Here is a 21019-nt window from a genome sequence, read left to right as displayed (position 1 = left end):
CACAGAGGACAGCCACATTGTTGGATGTTGGAACTCTGCCACAACTTTTTCAGTGCTTAAAGGTTTTTAAGTCTCAAAATGGAACCTTGGAGGTGACCTAGTCCAATCCCTTCATTTAACAGCTGAAGCTTCTCGGTCAACACCGGTTGGCAGTAAAGCCAAGGCTAAAGTCCAGGTTTCTTGACCACATTCTGCTCAGCACTTCAACTGTCCTGCACTGTTACTCAATTCTGGTTATGGCTTCGAGCACTGCAAACCTATGTATATGGATAGGATGATGTATGTATGTACACACATTCCAGCTGGATTACAACAGAGCCGTGATGCTCAGGCAGGAGTGGAGGCCCTTTCAGGAGGGCACACTTCCATTTCTTAGATAGGGAGCTTAGTGGTTTTATTAACACATGACTGAAACGTTGCTGTCACAGACTTAGGCATCACAGTCCCCGCGACATTTTTTGTATGTAGAAACTTTCATAAACCAAGATCTCACTTGTATTAAAAGCTGTGCCCTTCTACACCTGGGGATGCACACAAAGAGCCTCATCACACACAGCATTCGTTCTCCACACATACACACTCTGGTGTAAATCCTTAGTACTGTCCTTCACATCTCCCCAGAGAGCTTCTTCCCATGCTTGCTCACACCAGTAGCTCCACTGCCTCTGATCCTTTTACACGAATTTATTTCTATACAAGGTTCTAAAAACACCCCTTGGTTTGTACATAAGTTTTTTTTTCTTCATTTTAAATTGCTTTATAACAACTGGATTCCTGATTTTTTTTCATTTTGTCTTTTCTCTGAAATCTGCCATGATTTAAAAACAAACAAAAAGGACAAAAGGAAATAAAAATGCCATTGGCCAGAAGACAGGGTGGAGAAAAACAAAAAGGACAAAAATAAACAAAACATCAAATATGAAAATTCTCAGAGATAATGCATTTATAAACACAGAAATGGTTACAACAAAGATGGCCGTGATGAGTGGGTATATATATATATTTATATATATATTTATATATAAATCCGTGTCCGGCAATTGACCGTGGCACCTAGGGAGCTAAGTCCAGTCCTTGTGTTTGCCCTGAACTCTCCCTTCTCTGCAACACCCTTTGTTTTGGGCTTTCATAAAGAACACAAAGCTCCCACAGCTCCTCCGGCTTTGGGGCTGGGAGACTGAGTACAGGGCCTTGGCTGGCAGAGAAGGGGAGAGGCTCCAAGGAAAACCACAACCCACGCTTCTAAGCCACCCTTGACCATTTGGGGGATCTCCGGCCCCTTGGGGACCACATCTCAGCCCTTGCCCCTTTACAGATAAAGGGGGTCTGACCCCCACCGAGATCTCCCTCTTCCAGCATTAGGTAGGAAGTGAAGTGAGACCACGAGGGACGACGGCTCCCGGGTATCGGGGCGTGTGAGAAACCGCTGTTCTTCCGCAGGCTAGACTAGAACAGGAGGCTGGTCACATTTACGGCTCCCTTCTCTCAGAGATCTGGGAGGACCAGCCTCTAGTCTTCCACCAGCCCCAACTTTTGAGGATTATGAGGGTAACGAGAGGGTAAGTGCCCACACTGGAAAAGTTTCTATGAGGTCATAGCAAATCCCTCCCTTGAGCACCAACCCCCAATTTTGAAAAGCTATGCTTGGAAGGGGAGGCCGCTGGATTACACTACCAGCTCATTATTCCTTTGCCAATCAGGAGGGCTGATATTCCTTTTGAAGAGGAGTTGAGAATAAGCATGGTATCCTGTGAAGGAAGGCCGTGCCTGAGGCCCAAGGAGATGGAGGCAAGGCCTGTCAAGGAAGGAGACTTTTCCCACCAAGAGAAGTTGGAGAAAGAAGGGACCAGAATTTCTTTCCCCTCTTCCCAGTGGGTGGCAGCACAGGTCTCTACGAGCTGGCCAGGTGCTCCACCTGGATGGTGCTGGTGGTGACAGTGAGGCAGATGTCCTTATGATGCTCCGCCGTCTTATAGGGGGTCAGGTCAAAGGAACACTGGGGTGGAGGGTTGGGGTTGCTGTCCCCACCACCCCCACCCTGGGGGGCTGCCCCAGGGGACTGGAAGTGTGGTGGCTGTGGCTGTTGTTGCTGCTGCTGCTGCTGCGATGCCTGGGAGGCCTGGGCTTGAGCCTGAGCCTGGGCCTGGGCCTGGGCCTGGGCCTGGGCCTGAGCCTGAGCCTGGGCCTGGGCCTGGGCCTGGGCCTGGGCCTGGGCCTGGGCCACTGCCGCTGCTGCCGCTGCCGCCTGCACTTGTTGCTGGAGATCAGGAGGGTTGTGTTTGCGCATATGTTTCATAAGATACGTTTCCTGAAGGCAATGTGAAAAAGAGTTGAGGAATGAAAGAGAAGGAAAGAAGTTACTTATAACTGGCATCCTGCGTTCTTACTTTACTTCAAACAGCCATACTTATACAGAGACATTCTGGAGCCGTGGGCAAATTCTCTCCAGAAGCCTCTTTCAGTGCTCACTACTGTGCAGAAATGAGAAGGAGACCTTCAAGGTCACAGTGGGCATTCAATTGGCACAGGGAAAGCTGTCATTTTCTCAAAGATCTTTGGACGGAACAACTTTACCACCTTTTCCTGAAGCCTAATGGAAAACATTAAAAAAAACCTCCCAAAATTAGAAGTTGCAAGTTGCATTATTTTGCCTTATACTTAAGTAAAATTAAGAATCAGTTTAGCAAAAAAAAAAAAAAAAAAAGAAGAATCCTTGTTTAGGAATCTTGCTCTATGGGCTTAAGGGATCAGGTATCACTCTAAATTCCTTAGCTGCAGGTCTGTTTAATTTCTGTTCTCTTTATTGATTCTGGTAAGTAGGGAACTAGAGAGCAAGCATATTCAAGGCAACAGCTCTTTCTCCAGAGAGACGGGGTGAAGAGGACTCTGGTCTCGCAGGCCCCGAGGGGAGTGAAGGGAAGGCACTGCGTACTCACCGATGTGTAGGCCCGACTACAGATCGTACAGGTATACACCTTGGCGTGCTTCACCGTATGCGTAGATAGGTGCACCTCTAGCGAGGCTGCGTCCGTGTATGCCCGATGACAGTTGTGGCACTTGAAGGGTTTATCTTTGTTGTGCTGCCGCCTGTGGGACTGGGAAAACGGGAAAACGTCAGGGTTGAGTACACTGGGCTCTTCTTTCCTGTCTCTGTGACCTTAATGGAAAAGCCCTGAGCTGAGTGTCAGTCTCCTAGGTTCTCTTTCATTCCCAAGGCAATAGAAATTTTGTGTGTGTGTTTTTTTTAAATGTTTGCTTATTTTTGAGAGAAAGAGAGCGAGCAGGGGAGGTGCAGACAGAGGAGAACAGAGGAGCTGAAGTGGGCTGTGCTGACAGCAGAGAGCTCAACGCAGGGCTTGAACTCAGGAACCGTGTGATCATGACCGGAGCTGAAGTCAGATGCTAAACCAACTGAGTCACCCAGGCGCCCTGAGAAACAGCTTTCAGCAAAACTTTAGGAGCTACAGGCTAAGGGAATAGCTGTTTGTATCTCCTGCAGCACATGCCAGGATACTGGAAAGTGAGAAGGATGGCTCTCATGGCTCCACCGGTCCAGTGGTTCCCAAAGTAAAGCAGAGGGGACACTAGGGAATACCACAGGGCCCCCAAAGTCAGAACTATTTTCAAAATTACAGTAAGACCACATTTTGCCTTTTCGTTCTCATGCTCTCAACACTGTACTGAGACTACACGATGCGTAATGTCACAAAGACTCAATGCAGCAGGTAAATAGCCGTCTTCTGGTAAGCGAGACAGTAAAAAATGCACAAAATGTAGAACGATGCCATTCTTTCAATGTTGGTGGGAGTGGGCGTGTGTTTGGAAATAGGTTACTTATGTTAACATGTAACGGGTTTGTTACTTTCAAACGAATCACTAAATACTCTTCCAAGTCTTTCAGTTTTACATTCTCTGTGCAGATGGGTATTACATCAACAAAACTCTTTGGGCTTCCCAATAATTATTAAGGGTGTAAACGGATCCTGAGAAAGTTCAGGAACCACCATACCAGTCAAATGGCACTTTCAACAGTCTCAGACACAGGGCCCCATGTGGAGGGTGGAACATTTACCTGCAGATTGGAGAGCTGTGTGAAGGCTTTCTCACAGCCCGGGTGTGCACATTTGTATGGTCTGTCACCGGTGTGGATTCTGCACGGGATGAGAAAAGAAAAAAGGGAAAGGTGTCAGCAAGGCCGTTCAGGGACTGGTTCCGTAACAAACCTCCTCAAGGCCACGCCTGCCCTCCTACAGGAGTTCAAGCTGGGTGTCCAGGAGGTCCCAGCCTCAGCTCCTCTCTGACACGGATCACGCCAGAGTGCCTGATCTCTGCTCACTGCCTCCGTCACTCGGCTCAAGCTGGGCTCCTCTGCCGGCGGGGGAGGAACTGGCCACTTGGCAGCCAAGAGACAGGCAGGCCACAATGTGGCGTACAAGTCATACCTACAGCAGCTGTCCCTGACGAATGTTCAAACACACACGGTGAGCACATTGGTTAAGGAAAGAGAAACACAGAACATGTCTTCCTTGGCCCCCACAACACGACCAGAAGCTATACCCTCAGCCTCGAGCACCATTCCCAGAAAAAGTTCTGGTGTCAAAGAACAGCAGAGAGTTAAGCTAATTATGGAGAAAAGCAGCGATGTTAATACTCATGGCAACTCCTTGGGGCTTCTCCCAGTCCAGCCCCCTCACGGCAGGAGGTGCCTACTTTAGTACCAATTTGACCTCTTTCCTGAACACTACCGGGCCCTCCACTGAGATGAGCCAAGGACTTGCGGGTCCACAGACACCTGCTACTTATCAGAGACTTCAGGACTATCTTTGTGACCAGCTGCTTCCGGACCTCCAGTATAAAATCTTGGAAACATCACAGGACGGGTCTCTCTCCTTGTGAGGAAAGCCCGACTTCTCTTCGCAAAGCAAGATGTCTGACTGCTTTGAGAGGGATCACGACGTCCGGAAACAGCCAGGTGAGAAGGCTACTAGCTCGGAAGAGTTCGGACTGCAGTTCAACTTGAGATCCCGTTGAAGGACGCCATCGAGTCTTCCAGCTGGCAGGTTCACTTCCTCCTAGTCACTCCAGATTCATGGGACAAACAGTGGGCATCCTTATGAAGCAGGAGCTTTTTCATTTTGTTTGCCGGTTCTTTGCGACCATTTCAGACACGTTTTGTTCTGTCCTCTGCTCCTCGCATCCCTCGGAGCCTTGCTTGTTGCCGTGGGTGTCACCAGGCTAAGACCCGACTAAAAAAAGTCTGATTATATTTGTTCTTAAGTGGTGCCCTAAGGGCAAGAGGTATGGTCTTCTCCAACCAAATGCCCTTGCTTTGGCATCAAGGAGAAAATCTTGCAAGATGTGTATTGGTGTTTCCAGGGAGAGAAATGAAGGCAGAAGCTCTCTCTGCTCCGGCTGAGTCTCTTCCTCCCATGTCACACAGTCATTGCATCTCCCCAACGCAGCTTGTGCCCCAGAAAGGTTCTCTCTGAGCGTCCACTCCCGGGTCGTCGTCTCTTCTTCTCCCAGGCGCCAGTCGTGTTCTCCTCCGGCCAGGCCTCTCCCCCGCCCCCCGCATGCGGGTTGTCGTGTGTGTCCGGGGCGGGGGTGGGGAGGGCATGCCAGCGGGGGTGGGGCAGTAGCCCGCCACTCTCCCTTACCGTGTGTGCTGCTGGAGGTGGGAGAGCTGGCGGAAGGCCTTCTGGCAGTAGGAGCAGTTGTAGGGCTTGGCCCCCGAGTGGATTCGGAGGTGCTGGGCCAGGTAGGAGGTGTTGGCGAAGGTCTTGGAGCAGTGCGGGCACTTGTGGGGCTTGATGGTCTCCGTGTGCATCTTGGAGTGGATCCTGCCGGAGAGGAGAGGAGAGGAAGGAAGGGGGGGAGGAGGAAGCAGTTCGACCCCACGGGCTCAGCTCTCTGCTGGGTGAAATGACGTTGCTTGACGGATGAGAGCACGCCCTCCTCCCTCCTCCCAAACACACTCCGGCCTGGAGAGGCTAATGGCGAGGACACCCAGATCTAGGTCGCTGCTGCTCTTATGTCGGTGGCTAGAATGGCAGTGAGGTGGTGCAGAGCCGTGGCCCCTGGCTCCTGGTGACCTTAACGGTCTCGGTCTTGTCAGCCCTCTGCTTTGTTCTAAGCTTACACACTCACCACATATGCCCTGATTCCAAACAGTAATTTCAACAAAGACCAAATACCGCCTGTTCCCCCATGGACCTGAAGTTGAATGCACACCTTGGCTCTGAACTGAAGCATACAGTATAAGCAGGGCCTGCTCTGCAGAAGATTTCCAAACACAGACACAGAGAGAAACCACAAAAACCGCTCCAGACTTTGGGATTGGAGACCACAATTCCCAGGCCCCTGCAAACTGCTAAAATACACAGTTTATTTTTCACAGACAGTAATGCGAGCGAACTGAGGTTCCCAACGGGCCAAGTCAAAAGGGAAAAGAGAAACTGTGAGGACAGAAGAGCAGGCTCAGGCACCGTGGCCTTGGGGCTCAGGGCCTGTAGCCGGGTGGCGGGGTGAGAGCAGAGCAGCCTTACCGGGTGTGCTGCTGGAGGTGGGAGAGCTGGCGGAAGGATTTCTCACAGAAGTTACAACTGTAGGGCTTAGCCCCCGAGTGGATCCGGATGTGCTGGGCCAGGTAGGAGCTGTTGGCGAAGGTCTTGGAGCAGTGCGGGCACTTGTGGGGCTTGGTCTCGGTGTGTGACTTGGAGTGGATCTGCATCTCCGACTTTGAGTAGAACGTCAGCGAGCACATCCGGCACCTGGACCAAGCGAGGGCAGCGGTCAGAGCCTTCCCACCGACCAGGTGCTGCTGAACCCCCTCCACTCCCACAGACGCCAGCCTGTCTCCTCTCTCTCGCTGCAACTACACTGTAAGGCCCCAGAGGTGAGGATCTGTCCTACTCCTCTTTACAGACTAAACTCCTCATACACACCCACACAATACAAATATTCCATAAATGTCCGCTGAATGACTGGACTCCCTAAGTGTGTACAGAAACAAGAATTCAACCAGAAAGGAATTATCATCAGCTCTAGGCAAATGCGGATTTCACTGGGCCAGGAATATCAGCTAATTTCTGTTTTCCTTCTGCTTATAACTTCATTTCAGACTTTTAAAGAGCTCCTTTCCCCCACCTTCCCATGTATAAAGTACACCCCTCAGGTATCTCTCAAGTTCCTGATAATGAGGACAAACTGACTACGTTCCCCAGAAGGACTTCTCTCCAGTCTCCTCAGATCACTGTCTTCTCTCAGATTCTCTCCTACTTCCTCTTTGCCCTGATTCCTAGAGGGAGGGGGTGGGGAAGGATCGGAATTACATGGAAGGGGCTTTTCCATATCATATACATCTGGCCTCCACCCTGCATCTTATGTCCCACTGACCACCACCATCCCTGAGCCCCTTGGCGATCAAGTGAGAAACACTTTTGCACACAGCAGAGGTAGCTGTTGGGAATGGACTATATCCCTCAAACATTTAGGGGGAAAAGATTTGTGAAACCCTGAGCTGCCACGCCAAACCTTTCCTCTTTCCCAGCACATGGAGCCCAAGTCAGCACTTGGGGTTAACATCAATAGTGGCTGGTACACTTTCCCCCATCACCTGGTTGGTAGTCCTTCCTGTTCTGACATTGCCCAACAGCATCAAGTAAGGAGGCCTCCGAGCAAGATAAGCCACAACTATTCAGCCTTTATCGAGGAAGAGCTATCTGTGTTTGAGCTGGAATGCGCTCATTCCTAAACAACGCCGCAGTGCCCAGTGTGAGCTAGCAGAAAGGGCAGCACCTGGAAGCCAGGCAACTGGGGAAAAAGTCCCTCTGCTTTGGTTCCTCCTCAACTTCTCTCTGTAATCAGGGATGGGGATGGTGCAGAGTGAGGATTTCTGCTTTCTTCTGATCCCAGGAGAATCTTTAGAAAATAACTGAGATCACGACTAAAAAGAACTCTGCATTCCTCAGAGGAAAAAAACATCATGTTACTTGGGGGTGTGGTTCCTATATTAATGTTTCTACTAAAATTCCAATCACGAAGGTCCATTTCTATTTCCCTGGTCACTTGATAACTATGAAGGAAATCCAATTCCCAGTTTACCAGTCCCTGGCTGCTGTCTGGCTTGCCCAACCATCATGGGGGGGGGGGGGGGGGGGGGGCGGGATTCTGTTTATAGGTAGTATGGCCCAGAGGACACAGCCAATGGAAGTCTGGACACCTGGGCTCTCCTCAGGTTGAGTTACAGGCTTGCTCATCAATCTAGACCTCAATTTTCTGGTCTGTAAAATGGAGATAATTATCTGTCTCCAGAGGGACCAGAAAACATCCAGAACAGTCAAAGGTAAGCCAAGTCTTCTCTAATAATAAGACCCGCACTAATGTGAACATACCAGTGCTGAAGGATGAGCTCACGCTACTATACCTTTCACTGAAGTTAGAAACTAGACACATTGTCTCTTGGAGGGGAACAGTACTGAAGTTACAAAATAATTTCCCTTGGTTGCTAAAATTTGTCAGACAGGTAGAACAACACATACCATTTTAACTCAAACAAAAGCTCATAGTTTGTGTGTGAGTGCTGGAACACACAATTGCACCCTTAGTATGAAATTAACTATGAAAGAGAAAGTAACCCTCTTTATCAACATTTTCAACTAAGAAAGAATCTGTAAAACTTAAATTCCTAGACAATGGACTGGCAACAAAATAAGCCATCTCAAAAGGTAGGAGGTACTGCAATGGCAACAATCGGAGTAATGATAATCATAGTTGCCATTTGTTGTTACGGGCATCGCATCAGTTAGGTGCTTTAAGCACATTATTTCCACTCCTCACAACAGCCTAGCAAGCATTATCCCCGATTTACAGAAAGGAACACAAAGGCTTGGAAAGGTTAAGTAATTTGCCAAAGGGCAAACAGCTATTCACTACAAAGCTATGATCCTAACCTAATTCAAGATTCCTCACACTAGAGATATCCAAGGAGAGGCAGACTGTCATCTGCCAGGAATGTTTAGAAGACTAAACTACAGAGAAGGAACTGGCTTAGGTGACGATTAATGTATTTCCAACTCTGAAATGCCATGAAGCCAGAAAAAAGAGTACAAGTCTTTTAATACAAGGTGTTGGGTAGTTGGGAAGAAATCTGATTTAGGAGTATTGTGGTAGTGGGCAGTTAGCAGGAGACAGAAAAGCCACCACCCCATATAGTTGGGTGCACAACCCCAGGGGAGTACCATTCACATCCAACATACGAATGGGGCCCTTTCAGAAGCACACAGTGGAAAATGACCTTGTTCATAATAATAACTCTGAATTACCACCCTATTTTCCCCCTAAGATATTCAAAAACAATTTCAGATACTCTGATTTTCCCTCAAAAACACACAGTAGATGAGGTTGATGACTGATCTTCCCGTTTTGCAGATGGGAACAAAGAGCTAGAAATAAGTTGACTTGCCCAGAACCCAAGTCCAACAATACTCAGTCAAATGTCACTGACCACAGGAATGGATATGGTTGACTCAAACATACATGGAAATAGGGATTTTTTTGTGATTAAAAAGATTGCTTTGACAATTCAGAGCTCTGAGTTTCTGAAGAAATTCCATTCGCCTAGAATATAATGAGGCCCCCTTACATTTCAGAGTTCTCTTTAGTCACCTGGGTGTGGGGTCTGTCAAGAGTTGCAAATACACTGAAGAGTGTAGAAAATGCTACCAGGACTTCCTCCCAATTGCATATTCACATTTCCTCCCATAGACACACTTTGGGAAGTCCAGAAATAGCGTTAATGTGGGTCCAAAAAATAAACAAGCAAAAAACAACCAAAAAAAACCCCACAAAAAAACAAAAAACAAAAACCACAAAATGACAACAACAACAAAACCCTTGACAGACTCAGAGGACCCTGCCCCACGTGCACAGCTGCACAGGGTGTCAGAGACGCAGGCCATCAGTCTTACGACGACACAGCCTGTACAGGTGCATCTCCATATCACAATGACCTCACTTTAAGCAAATACATAAACATCCGGATTTCTACAAGATAAAAGGGACTTTCATTTTATGAAATGATATATAGAAGATGCTTTTAAATGAATCAAACTTGTCAGGTACCTTTATAAAATGATATGATGTAAACATTTCCCAGGAAGACTTTTACTGTATAAAGTGGGATACACCTGTAATAATAAAGCTGCAATGAACTTTCGGATCATGGGCTGGGATTCTGCAGCGCTCCATACTTTCTGCATAGCAACACTCCCCTCCTCTTCACTTACAGAGAAGAATTTAAACACTCTGTAGTTGTGTACACAGGACACGTGTACAATAGAAATAAAACTAAATGCTAACTGACAACTATTTCTCATCTCTTTCTCTCAAAGTTCCCAACATTTCAAATCTTAACTGATGTACACTCCCAACAAACGGGAGGCATAAACAGAATTCTCCCCATTTTACAGATGAGGAAACTGAGGCCCAGAGAGGGGGAAAGGACTTGCCCAGGGTCACACAGCAAGTTCGTGGTGGAGCCGGGAACTGAATCCATGAGCCCAAGGCTCTGTCCATTTCCTGTGCCGCAGTTCCCTTCGCTCCTAAAATGGGAACAACATTGCCCATCTCGGTACACTAAGGACAGACCCAGTCTCCCAGCCATGCATATCTGCCCCTGTCTGCATCAAAGTGGTGACAGCGGTCATCCCACTGTGGACACTGGGACCAAGCTTCCCAAACCCACCAGGGCCCTTGACGGTTCTCAAGGGGATTAAGAGACTTGCAACTTTCCAAGGGCAGGGAGCCTACTTCTGTAATTATTTCTGCAGAGCACCACATGCAAACAGAATACTTTTTGGCAATGGACAACTTAAAGGAAGTAGAGAATCAAAATGACTTTCGTGAATTAGAAAGTAAGCAAACAGGCACTTGATAAGCATATACTCCAAGGGCCAACGGGTGACGTCTTACTCCTCCCACCTTTTTATAGAGACCCCTCCCATCATCCCAACCATGCAGGGTCAGTGCTCCCGTGTGGCCCAAGAACCATGGGTGGCACACAGGTCAAGGTTAGGGGCTTTTCAGAAGTTTCTTAGAAAAATAGGAACGGAAAATGCAGAAAGCAAAAAGGAGCTGGAGACAAGAGTCTGAAACCCAGCCTAAAACCTTATCGTAAGAAAGAAACTCCATTATGTCATTCAAAAATTAGTCACTGCTGACTTCCCCAAAAAGGAAGGAGTAAAATGGGTCTGCGTCCTGGGGAACAGTCACTCGAGAAGTGCTAGAAGCCCCACCTTCCAACCCCACAAGAGAACACCTGACATGCAAGTGGATCGGAGGTGGGACGCTGTCGGCGTGGAGCCTGAGCCGGGGCACGACAAAAAGGGGCAGGTAAGCCGAGGCGGCGATCCTCACCCCTCACCGCCCTGGCTCGGACTCTTACCTGTAGGTCTTGCCGTCTTTCTGATGGTCATCGTCATCCTCAGGGGAGAGGACATACGGGTCATTCATCTCGGGCAGCCCCGATTCCAGCATCCGCTTCTTCTTCCGGCCCCGAGGGGGCTTAGGAGCCACACTGCCACCTCCACCGCCACCTCCACCTCCTTCCTCTGTTAGGGTTGATGCTACCTTCTTGGAGAGGTCAGGGACCACCTGCAGGGCTTGTGAGCCAGGGGGAAGAGCTGAGACAATCATGGGAGCCGAAATGGGGAAGGTCTGAGCTGATGAGGCTGTGGTCACAAGGGAGCCTGAGGGGGACGTGATTACCAAACCGGGACCTAGGATTGGGAGAAAAAGGAGATGGTGTCATGTTGTCCAGTCCTGATCCTAATCCTATTTAACTTCCCCCCAGATCAGTGTCTAATCAACCCCTCACCACCACCCTCCCAGCCCAGAGTACATAGGAAACCCCAAACCCTATAGAAAAATAATGGTCTCCTAACCCCTGTCCCCACCCCACCCCCAGTAACAGTGAGATTTACCCCTTGATTGACTCCCTTCTCTTCTCCACCTCTGAGAACAGGAGACTCCTTGATTCAGAGAAGGAAAGAATGTCACCTCCTCAAAGGCAGGGACCGCATCTTCTACTTCTTTGTATCCCCCACAATGCCTAGCGCATTGCTAGGCACACAGTAGGCACTTAATAAAAATGTGATTGAGGAATCAAACACATATCCCACTCCCCATGTCCTTGGAGCCCTCCAGCCTGGGGTACTGATCATGGAAGATCAACACCTCAGATTGGAGAAGAGCAGAGTGGCTCACCAGCAGTCATCAGTCCTGCAGATGGTACAGGGACCACGGTGATATTCTGAGTAACGGACGCCTGGCTATGTGGGGTCAGCTGGTCTGACTTGGACTCTGTGTCCATACTGATGCCCGAGGGCAGGGACACAGAGGCAGGCACGGTCAGCAAGGTGGGGTAGTGGGGTGGAGCCAGCCCACAGCCCTTCTCTGGCAGCAGCTGATCCTTCATCTTGTTGATGAACATTGTGTTCTCAATCTAAAAGGAAAGGAAAGGGGAGGTGAGCAGCCTCTGCAGAAAGAGTCCGATTTCATCTCTTCCCTAAGCACTCTGCGTTGTCTGTCCTCCAAGGAGGGAACAGTTAATATCTCTGTGCTTCCAGAGAAGCCAAAACACAAACGCTAGAATTCTTAGTGACGAGGGACCCGGTGAAATAGCACGTGACTTATCTTGCTTCAGTCTCCACAGTAATAGAACTTACTACTCGAAAGTTGAAAAAAACTACATGACAGGGAAGAAGGAAAAAACAACCGCCACCTACCTGTCCTGAGACTGTGGGGATAGAAGGCCAGAAGTATGGGTTAGAATTGAAGTGAGATTCTTCCATTCTACCTGAAGAAAGAAAGAGAGATCACATCACACCGAGGAATCAATCTGAAGCGACTTGACAACCGAGGGGAGATGAGGAGTTCCCGACCTCCTCTTCGGACCTGACCACACGGCTGGGAATTCAGGGTGAAGATCTCTGGATCCACCACATTAGTCCCAGAAAGCCGCTCAGCATGAAATCCAACAGAGCCTGTCCTTCTCAGGAGGCTGGTGGAAGAACTGATGCATGTCTCGCTTACCCACAGAATGTCTCCCGTAACCAAGAGACTCGGTATATACTTTCCTTTGGTGACAAAAAGAGGAACTGAAGTCAGGAGCAGGGAAAGGATGTACCCAAGGTCACACAAAGCAAATCACTGACTGGCTAAAAAACAGTCGGGGTCCCTATCCCCGCTCCACTTTTCCTTTATCCTTTTAAATCTATCTTCCTTGCAAAAGAGTTCCAACTGACATACCTGTCGTTCTACACAGCTAGGCCAGAGCACAAAATGCCCAGGCGAATTAAAGAGAGGAATTGGCAGGAATCACAACAAAGATATTTTCTGAGTACCAGATGCTACCTGGGGATCATGCCCCACCAATCCCACCAAGGTCCAAGCATACCCACAGTGCAGCCCTGGGTACCACACATGCAGAGCCAAGCAGTGAGAACCTGGAATGACCGGTTTGGAAGAGGGTTCTGGCACCGGGAGTAGCAGCGCCCCACATCTCTACCTACAGGGATTCAGAACAGGGACAGCGGTGCACCAGAAGACCTACACAGTACTAGACTTTTGTTCTGTATTTCTCAAACCTGATGCTTCTGAGAGTTCAAGTTCTTCTCTGCGTGTGGATGATAATTAACCTTAAAACTTTGGGAGTGAGGAAGGAGCAAGAAAAGTAATCCCTCAGAATCCTGATGGGTACGGAACGTAGGCATCCCACCACTCATTTCCCCACTCTGATCACTTCTAGTAAGATGGTATATTAACTGTAGTTATTCAAGAGCAGCTGCCCCAGATCCTGGACTGAGGAAGATCCGGCCCAGCAGAAGGCAGGTAAAGAGGGAGTAAGAGACTGACGGAATGAGGTGAACAGCAAGAAATAAACATTATCATCATGCTGTTTCTCAAACCAGAAGCAACCACAATTCTGGGGAGGGGGAAGAAGGACACAGGGGGGGAAGAAGTACATTGCAGAAACTAGGAAAGATCTGTAACAAAGAGGAGAAACAGAACGGACATCACGCTGGATGTAACTCCACTCCTTATCCTTCTCCAGAAATCTCATCATATGTTTTGCTCTATTAAACAGCACTCTCAATGTTCACAAAACCTATAAAGGGAAGCAGAACTGAATTTCGGCCTACTCTTGCCTAAAAAGTAGCAAAGGAGAGGAGAGGAATGCATCAAATATCTGACTACAACTTCACACAAATAAGGCTCATTTTTAACTGACTTGAGGATCAACCCCAGACAAATCATGCTCCCCAATTTATAAAATACACCAGAGCAGTCTCCGACACAGGTGCTAACCTTTTCCTTCCAGCATTAACTTTCTAAAGGGGCCTCAGGTCCTTCTTAGGCAATAGAAATAAAAAAATGATAGGGGGAGGAGCGCCTGGGTGGCTTAGTTGGTTGAGCGTCCGACTTTCGCTTAGGTCATGATCTCGCAGTTCGTGGGTTCGAGCCCCGCGTCGGGCTCTGTGCTGACTGCCAGCTCAGAGCCTGGAGCCTGTTTCAGTCTGTGACTCCCCCTCTCTCTGCCCCTCCCCTGCATACATGTGTGCACTCTCTCTCAAACATTAAAAGAGAAATGATCAGATCACGGTTTGAGGCGATCCAATCTTGCCCAGCTTTTTGGGAAGCAGGGATCACACACTGGACCTACCCACAGTCTCAAACATAGGACTCACCACCCAGTAAGCAATCCTGTATTTAGTGAGCTGAAGGACAGTGGACTCTGTACACACAGATTTTGAAAACAATGCTAGGCTCAAACCATAACCCACAAGCCTCATCTGTCTAACCTTCTAGCTGAGAGAAAGGACAGGCAAGAGTCGTGACGTATGGTGGAAATGAGATAGAGAATTAGGCCAGAGAATAAAGAAAAGAGGGTCTAATTATAATTTCCCCCTAAAAAGTCAAGGAAGTAAACACATTACAGATGTGAACATTTAGAAGGGAGGAACTGAAAGCCTGAAAATAAGAGTATCTTCAGATAGAATTCCTCTGTACAACACCCCTCCCCACCAAAACAGATTCCATTCATCCATATTGTCCTACAAGTGGCTCAGGGGAAAGTTTCTGAGGAAAATAGCCCCTGTAGGTTCTTATGAAGGAGACATAACAAAGTGATGTGGAGGGCAGGACAACGCCAACATCACCATCAACATCTATTAAGTGCTTGTTGTGTTCAGGGCACTGTTCTAAGCACTTTACAACTATCATGTCATTTAATTGCCACAGCAATTAAAGTAGGTACCTCTGTGAAGTAGATACTGTAACCCCCATTCTTCAGATGAGGAAATTGAAGTCACAGAGTCAAAGAGTAAATATCAGAGAAGGAATATGACTGCAGATACCAAAGAGCAAGTTAAGAATGCGGGTTCTACAAGAGACCAAAACTCTACAACTGAAGTACATGCTCTGCTATTACGACCTGATGCATCAATTAAAACTTAAGGTGTTTCCAGAAATGGATTATACATTTTCCAGGTAATTCTCGATAAATGTTTCCAAAAGTGGAATTTTTGATAAGAGCAAAATGCAGTTAAAGATGATACTTTCTGTCCACAACCCGTGACACTTCACTTAGCCGCCAAGACAACTGATTTTAGAATGATGGAATCAGGGGGCACCTGGGTGGCTCCATCGATTAAGCATCCAACTTCGGCTCAGGTCATGATCTTGTGGTTCGTGGATTTGAGCCCTACATCAGGTTCTGAGCTTGAGCACAGAGTCTGCTTTGGATTTTGTGTCTACCGCTCTCTCTGCCCCTCCCTTGCTCGCACTCTATCTCTCCCTCTCTCAAAAATAAATAAATGATGGGGCGCCTGGGTGGCTTAGTCGGTTAAGCGTCCGACTTTCACTTAGGTCATGATCTCGCGGTTCATGGGTTCGAGCCCCGCGTCGGGCTCTGTNGAGAAGGGCTGGCAGTGAGGTGTGCAGCAGCGAGGTCTCCTAGCTGCCCATGGAGATGGCAGGAAAGGCTTCTCGGAAGTAGGGATGCTTGACTTGAGTCTTGACCAGGTTGTGGACAAGATCAGTACCAAACTTAAAAGCAGAAGTAACAGCACATGAAGAAGCACCACTAAAATGAAAATAACAAGGCACATTTAAGAACGGCAAGTCCGGGGCGCCTGGGTGGCTTAGTCGGTTAAGCGTCCGACTTTCACTTAGGTCATGATCTCGCGGTTCATGGGTTCGAGCCCCGCGTCGGGCTCTGTGCTGACTGCCAGCTCAGAGCCTGGAGCCTGTTTGGGTCTGTGACTCCCTCTCTCTCTGACCCTCCCCTGGTCACGCTGTCTCTCTCTCTCCTAGAAATAAATAAAACATTTAAATAAATAAATAAATAAATAAATAAATGTTAAAACACATACACACACACACACCTTAGAATGATGGAATCAGAAAGAAAGACCAGACCATTCAGAGGAGGTAAACTGAATAAAAGCCCCCTCTACTTCCCTGGATACCCAACCTATCACTCCGCTCTGGTTCTTAGAGAACAAAGCTGAAGATCAGAACCACAGCTGGTCCTAGGACAAAATGGTAAATGTGCCCTGTGGGCTTCCAATAATATGTCCACCCAACGACACACGGAGACCTCTGCTCACCCAACTAGAAGCAGTATTTGCCTGCAAAGTGACACCTGAGAAATGCTCTACTACTGTTCTAAAAAGGCTGACTTCAATCTCTGTATCCCTGAAATGAGATCAAATGGAGAGCCAAGAAGGAAGATTCTTGTCAGAATATCACATAAATGGCGCCCCCTGGAGTTGTGTAACAGGGCACCCCTGGCGCCAGATCATTCAAATACCTGTTTACTGTCCGTTTTACCAATTAACCTTTTAACTTTCTATCTTTCATGGAGGAATTCTCCCCAAACCATTCCAACATCCAAGTAGGTCCATACCAACATTCTTAAAACCCGAAGAAGCCCAATGATAGTACAGGGAAACCTCATTTCTACAGAGAGTGCCAGTTTTGATGATTATGCCAACATTTTAATAGGAATAAAAAGGACTGGTTTACCCTAGACTGAGAGGGAAGTGGAAGGCTTTAATTACAGACCCAAAGAGCAGGAAAAAAGAAAAAACATAAGTAAAAAGAAGAATGCTGGTAGATTGAAAATCTGGGTTCTACTTTTCTGGGTTTCAATTTTACTATTGCACTATACCTCAACCATTCTATTAATAAAAAGGGAGGTTTACTATATAATTAAGTTGGATGGCATTTTTCTTTCAAGAGGGTCAAAGAACTACATATTTCTTTTCCAATCTCCGATGACATCTCAAAAGCACTGAGGAGGCGCAGAAAAAGGATGTTAAGTAACACCCATGAAACATTTAATAGGACTTAACTCTTGCCCTAGAGCTTTGTCCATCTGTCCACCCTCCATAGTGCGACCAGCCGTCCAGAAATAAAGCAGTCACTGCCTGCAGCATGTGGTTTTGGTAGACATGGTATAGACCACAATCTCTTTCCTGGTACTTATTACATTCTTTACAATTGTTCTTTTTCAAATAAAACACAGTGTTTCCTCAGGAAAGCAATATTCTCTTAACACAGCAAACCTTTAGAAAGTCGTGAAAGACTTGCGCCAACCAAGCGTAGTAGCTGGAGAATGAACCTAGAAATCAAGACTTCAGGAATTTAATTCTAGGTCCCACATCAGTGGTTGACTCTGAATAATTTACTGTTCTACTAAGTTTCTATCTGAGTAGAGGATGGAGAGGAATAAACCCCTTAAAACAAACTCCTAAGGCACATGGTGATGGGAGACAGCTCAAAAATAAACAAATACATACATACAATGCTTTAAGTGCTCCCGAATGGAAGAGAGTTAGAGAAATATATCCATGTGACAAGCACTACTATGACAATCACTGACGATTCCAGAAAGACCACATAATTACAAAGGTACTACCCACAAGTATCAGATCTATAGCCTACAGCTTAGTAATCATCAACTAAAAGCACTAGCAATAGAGTTGCAAAGAACAATCAGCTCAAATTCAACTACAGAAAGAACTTGACTCACAGATCTCAGACATTCTAGTGAGAAAACCTGTCCCAGAAAGCACAATTGTAGAAAGGCTGCAAAATTAGCTAACGACTTGAAGAAACACAGAGAATAATTTTTTTTTCCTCAGTAAAGAAACAAAATCTCTTTCCTCAACTTCTAAGGATGTTCAAGAAGGGCCATCCCAATAGAACTTGGGACCTTCCTACTACTTGTGAACTCTTCCAAGTACAAAATAACCCAGAATAGGTTTATCCCAAACACACCAACAGGACCACTACTATCCCACAGCTGTCAGTCTGAGCCAGCAACTTTTACCCTGGGGACTGCTGGACTAATGGTCCTCAGTGCCCTGTGGGAAGAAGAGCACAGTGGTTCCCCTGGTCCTGCCCAATGCCATGATAAATGACGGATCCAGGAAATGTGAGGCCAAAAAAAAAAAAAAAAGTGGGCAGGGGAAAGGGGGCGGGGCAGTTGGACAAGAGGAGATATGCACTTAATATTTAATTATCAACTTGGCTCAGAGACCTACGGGAAATAAATTTTATAAACCAGTCTGGAATCAGTTCTAGGATTATAAGCTCAGAACTCAAGCTCTTTTGGGTCTCCACATGGTCATTTTCAGGCTACCTAAAACACTACCACCAGCAAGCTTCATATTTTGAATTCTTGCAGACCTAGTTCTGGAGTCCACGCCATACAATTTTATCTACTTTACTCCAAACTACCCGCGAATCACGTTTTTTGTTTTTCCTGAAAACTTCATCCTGACACACCAACCCTGTGTCACAGATTCTAAGCACTCAACAGGTCCACCTGAAGCTCTCCACTGCAGTATTAAGAATATGAACCCCACTCTAAACTCAACCCTGCTTGTTCTAAATACAGGAAAGCAATTCCACAAGCTTCACAACAAGGACCACACTACCCATTTGTCCCCAGAGCAGAATCAATTTCTCCTTTGGATACAATGTAACCCTGCTTAGTGATTTCACTGGAGCAGTTCATAATTCATTTCTGAGTATCAGTGGCAATGGATGGGGTACAGTGCTGCTAAATTTTTACATAAAAACTTCCTGGGTATTGTCAGGAGATTACTTTTCTCTCCCAGCAAACACCAGTACTACAACTGCTGTGACCTGAAGAATTCTGTCACGTTGTCCCCAAGAAGCCCATTTAATTATGAGCCCTTCTCCCCCCAAACCAGAAAAGCCATTAAGCCAAAATTGTCTTACCCTCTCTCTCTCTTCCTCCTGTCGTCTTATTCCTTCTCCTTTCCAGGGCTCCTGAACTTTCTGTAAACAAATTGTCTGGGTTACAGGGGCCAGTAAGGGTGCAGCCACCTGAGAACTGCAGAGGCCCTCCGAACTCTTGGGCTGTCAGCAGGGAGTCTGGAAAACAGGCGTACCCCCAACCAACAATCCAAAGATGCAATGGTATAATAAGGGGTGTCGTGCCACTCGCGATGTGGATACGGGGAAATAAACCCAATTCTCAGGAACTAAGATGAACTCTATCACCAGTGCTTGGGTTCCACTCCTGGGCTCAGGCACCGACCGGGTCTTCTTCGCTCCCCGGGGCCACAGGTAACCAGGGGTCAGGGAGCAGGAGACGTGGGAGAAGAGAAGCGCCCCTGCCCCCTGAGGATCGGCCCAGAAGGCGAAGCTGAAGACTGGGGGGATGCACAAGCCCTTGTGTTAGGCACGGTGCCAGTTCAGGCCCAGCCACTTCCTCTGGCCTCCCCCCCACTTGTGCGAGGACTTCGCCCCTGCCTACCCAAGGCCTTGAGCCAAGAAGTACCTCCCTCAGCCTGCACAGGGGTCTATCTACTGGAGACCCCAGCTGTCCCCAGAAAACCTTCGCTCCCCTGAGACAGCCCCTGGGCGCCTTCTCTTTGATGTCGCCCCCCACCCCGTCCTCAAAGACCCTTCTTTGGGACGTCCCTTCTTCCCCTCCAGGGAGCTGAACTCTGCCACCCACCAGACAGACACCCGCCCCCTAAGCCCCCCCATTCCTCCCCATCGCCCGCTCCTCCACAACCACTTCCGGTTCCGGGACGGACACACATACAGTCACACCGAGGACCCCCCCTTCCACGCCCCCCCAAGGAAAAGGGGAGGGGGGAGGAGCAGAGAGCTTGGCGCGCGCCGGCAGCAGCGGCGCGAGACTCACCCGGCGGCGACGGCTGCGGCGGCGCCAGAGCCTGAGCCAGAGCGCGGGAGGGGCGGCGTTTGCTGGGAAAGGAGGGAGCCGAGTGGGGCGGGAGGACCAGCAGGGGGCGAGGGGAGGGGGGAGCGCGAGGCGGGGCGCGCGGGCACGCACTTTCGGCGCGAGACAGACCCACACACTCACACGCACGGAATGCGCGCGAGACACCCGCAGGGCGGGGGCGCGAGGCGGTGGGTGGCCCCCTCCCTCCCTACCCTAACACTCACCCGGAAGTGGTGCTGCAGCTCGTGCTCCCGAGAACCCCGATTCCTCCACGCCCCCTCCCTCCTCCCTCCCCCCACAGGCTCGGAGTAGAGCTGCGGCGGAGAGAAGGCGGGAGCGCCGGAAACTAAAAGGGGGGGAGGGAGGGAAATGGCAATGCAGGGGGGGCGGTAATGGGGAAGGGGGGGGAACGCGAAGGTCGAGTCACTTCCGGGAGCGGCAGAGCACATCCGGCGCTGCCTGCGCTGCGGGAGCCTCAGGGCAGAAGTTACGACTAGTAGGGGCGGAAGTGGCCTCTGCCCAGCGACGCGGTAGAGCCTTGTGTGGCTGTGACGCCACAACGGAAGCGAAGGCGGGTTCCGTTAAGGGCAGAAGTTGAACCTTCAGAACTGCGGTCCCGGGCTTCCGGAAGGGACTTCTGGGGAAGTGGGAGGGTGGAAACCGACAGGTTTATGAATTATGCATCAGGTAACGAGGGGAGGTAGGGATTCCTAAAAGACTATGATGGAT

At 48.5% G+C, this 21019-nt stretch overlaps 1 protein-coding gene across 9 annotated transcripts; it reads right to left on the bottom strand.

Moving 5' to 3' along the window:
* Positions 1-917: 917 nt before the first annotated feature.
* On the bottom strand, positions 918-20598 carry ZNF384 (zinc finger protein 384). 9 transcript variants are annotated; one of them, XM_039217553.1, is made up of 13 exons: positions 20515-20593; positions 20252-20313; positions 19315-19374; positions 12786-12856; positions 12265-12502; positions 11982-12029; positions 11444-11777; positions 10509-10601; positions 6546-6770; positions 5658-5840; positions 4073-4151; positions 2937-3095; positions 918-2308 (listed from the first exon to the last, which is right to left on the bottom strand). In XM_039217553.1, exons 4-13 carry the CDS (start codon positions 12849-12851, stop codon positions 1892-1894), a joined length of 1842 nt encoding a protein of 613 aa, XP_039073484.1. In that variant the 5' UTR covers positions 12852-12856; positions 19315-19374; positions 20252-20313; positions 20515-20593; the 3' UTR covers positions 918-1891. The 9 variants fall into 9 exon arrangements, with proteins under 9 accessions (XP_039073484.1, XP_039073485.1, XP_039073479.1 ...); XM_039217554.1 differs by lacking the exon at positions 20252-20313 and having other exon boundaries at positions 20515-20598; XM_039217548.1 differs by lacking the exons at positions 5658-5840; positions 20252-20313; positions 20515-20593 and having other exon boundaries at positions 19315-19372.
* Positions 20599-21019: the final 421 nt, after the last annotated feature.

The sequence above is a fragment of the Hyaena hyaena genome, unplaced genomic scaffold (assembly GCF_003009895.1).
Source record: "Hyaena hyaena isolate Hyena2069 unplaced genomic scaffold, ASM300989v1 scaffold_700, whole genome shotgun sequence".
NCBI lineage: Eukaryota > Metazoa > Chordata > Mammalia > Carnivora > Hyaenidae > Hyaena > Hyaena hyaena.
The sequence above is the reverse complement of the archived record's forward strand: the minus strand, read 5'-3'. Positions and strand labels throughout refer to the sequence as shown.

What these genes read in the sequence shown, in the direction of transcription:
- ZNF384 (XM_039217554.1), bottom strand. Translation starts at nt 12,851, where the DNA reads ATGGAAGAATCTCACTTCAATTCTAACCCATACTTCTGGCCTTCTATC. An exon ending in TGCAGGACTGATGACTGCTG is followed by an intron (nt 12,030 to 12,264) that starts GTGAGCCACTCT and finishes CTCTGAATCAAG; the next exon opens with GAGTCTCCTGTTCTCAGAGG. An exon ending in CACCTCCAGCAGCACACCCG is followed by an intron (nt 5,841 to 6,545) that starts GTAAGGCTGCTC and finishes CCTCTCCGGCAG; the next exon opens with GATCCACTCCAAGATGCACA.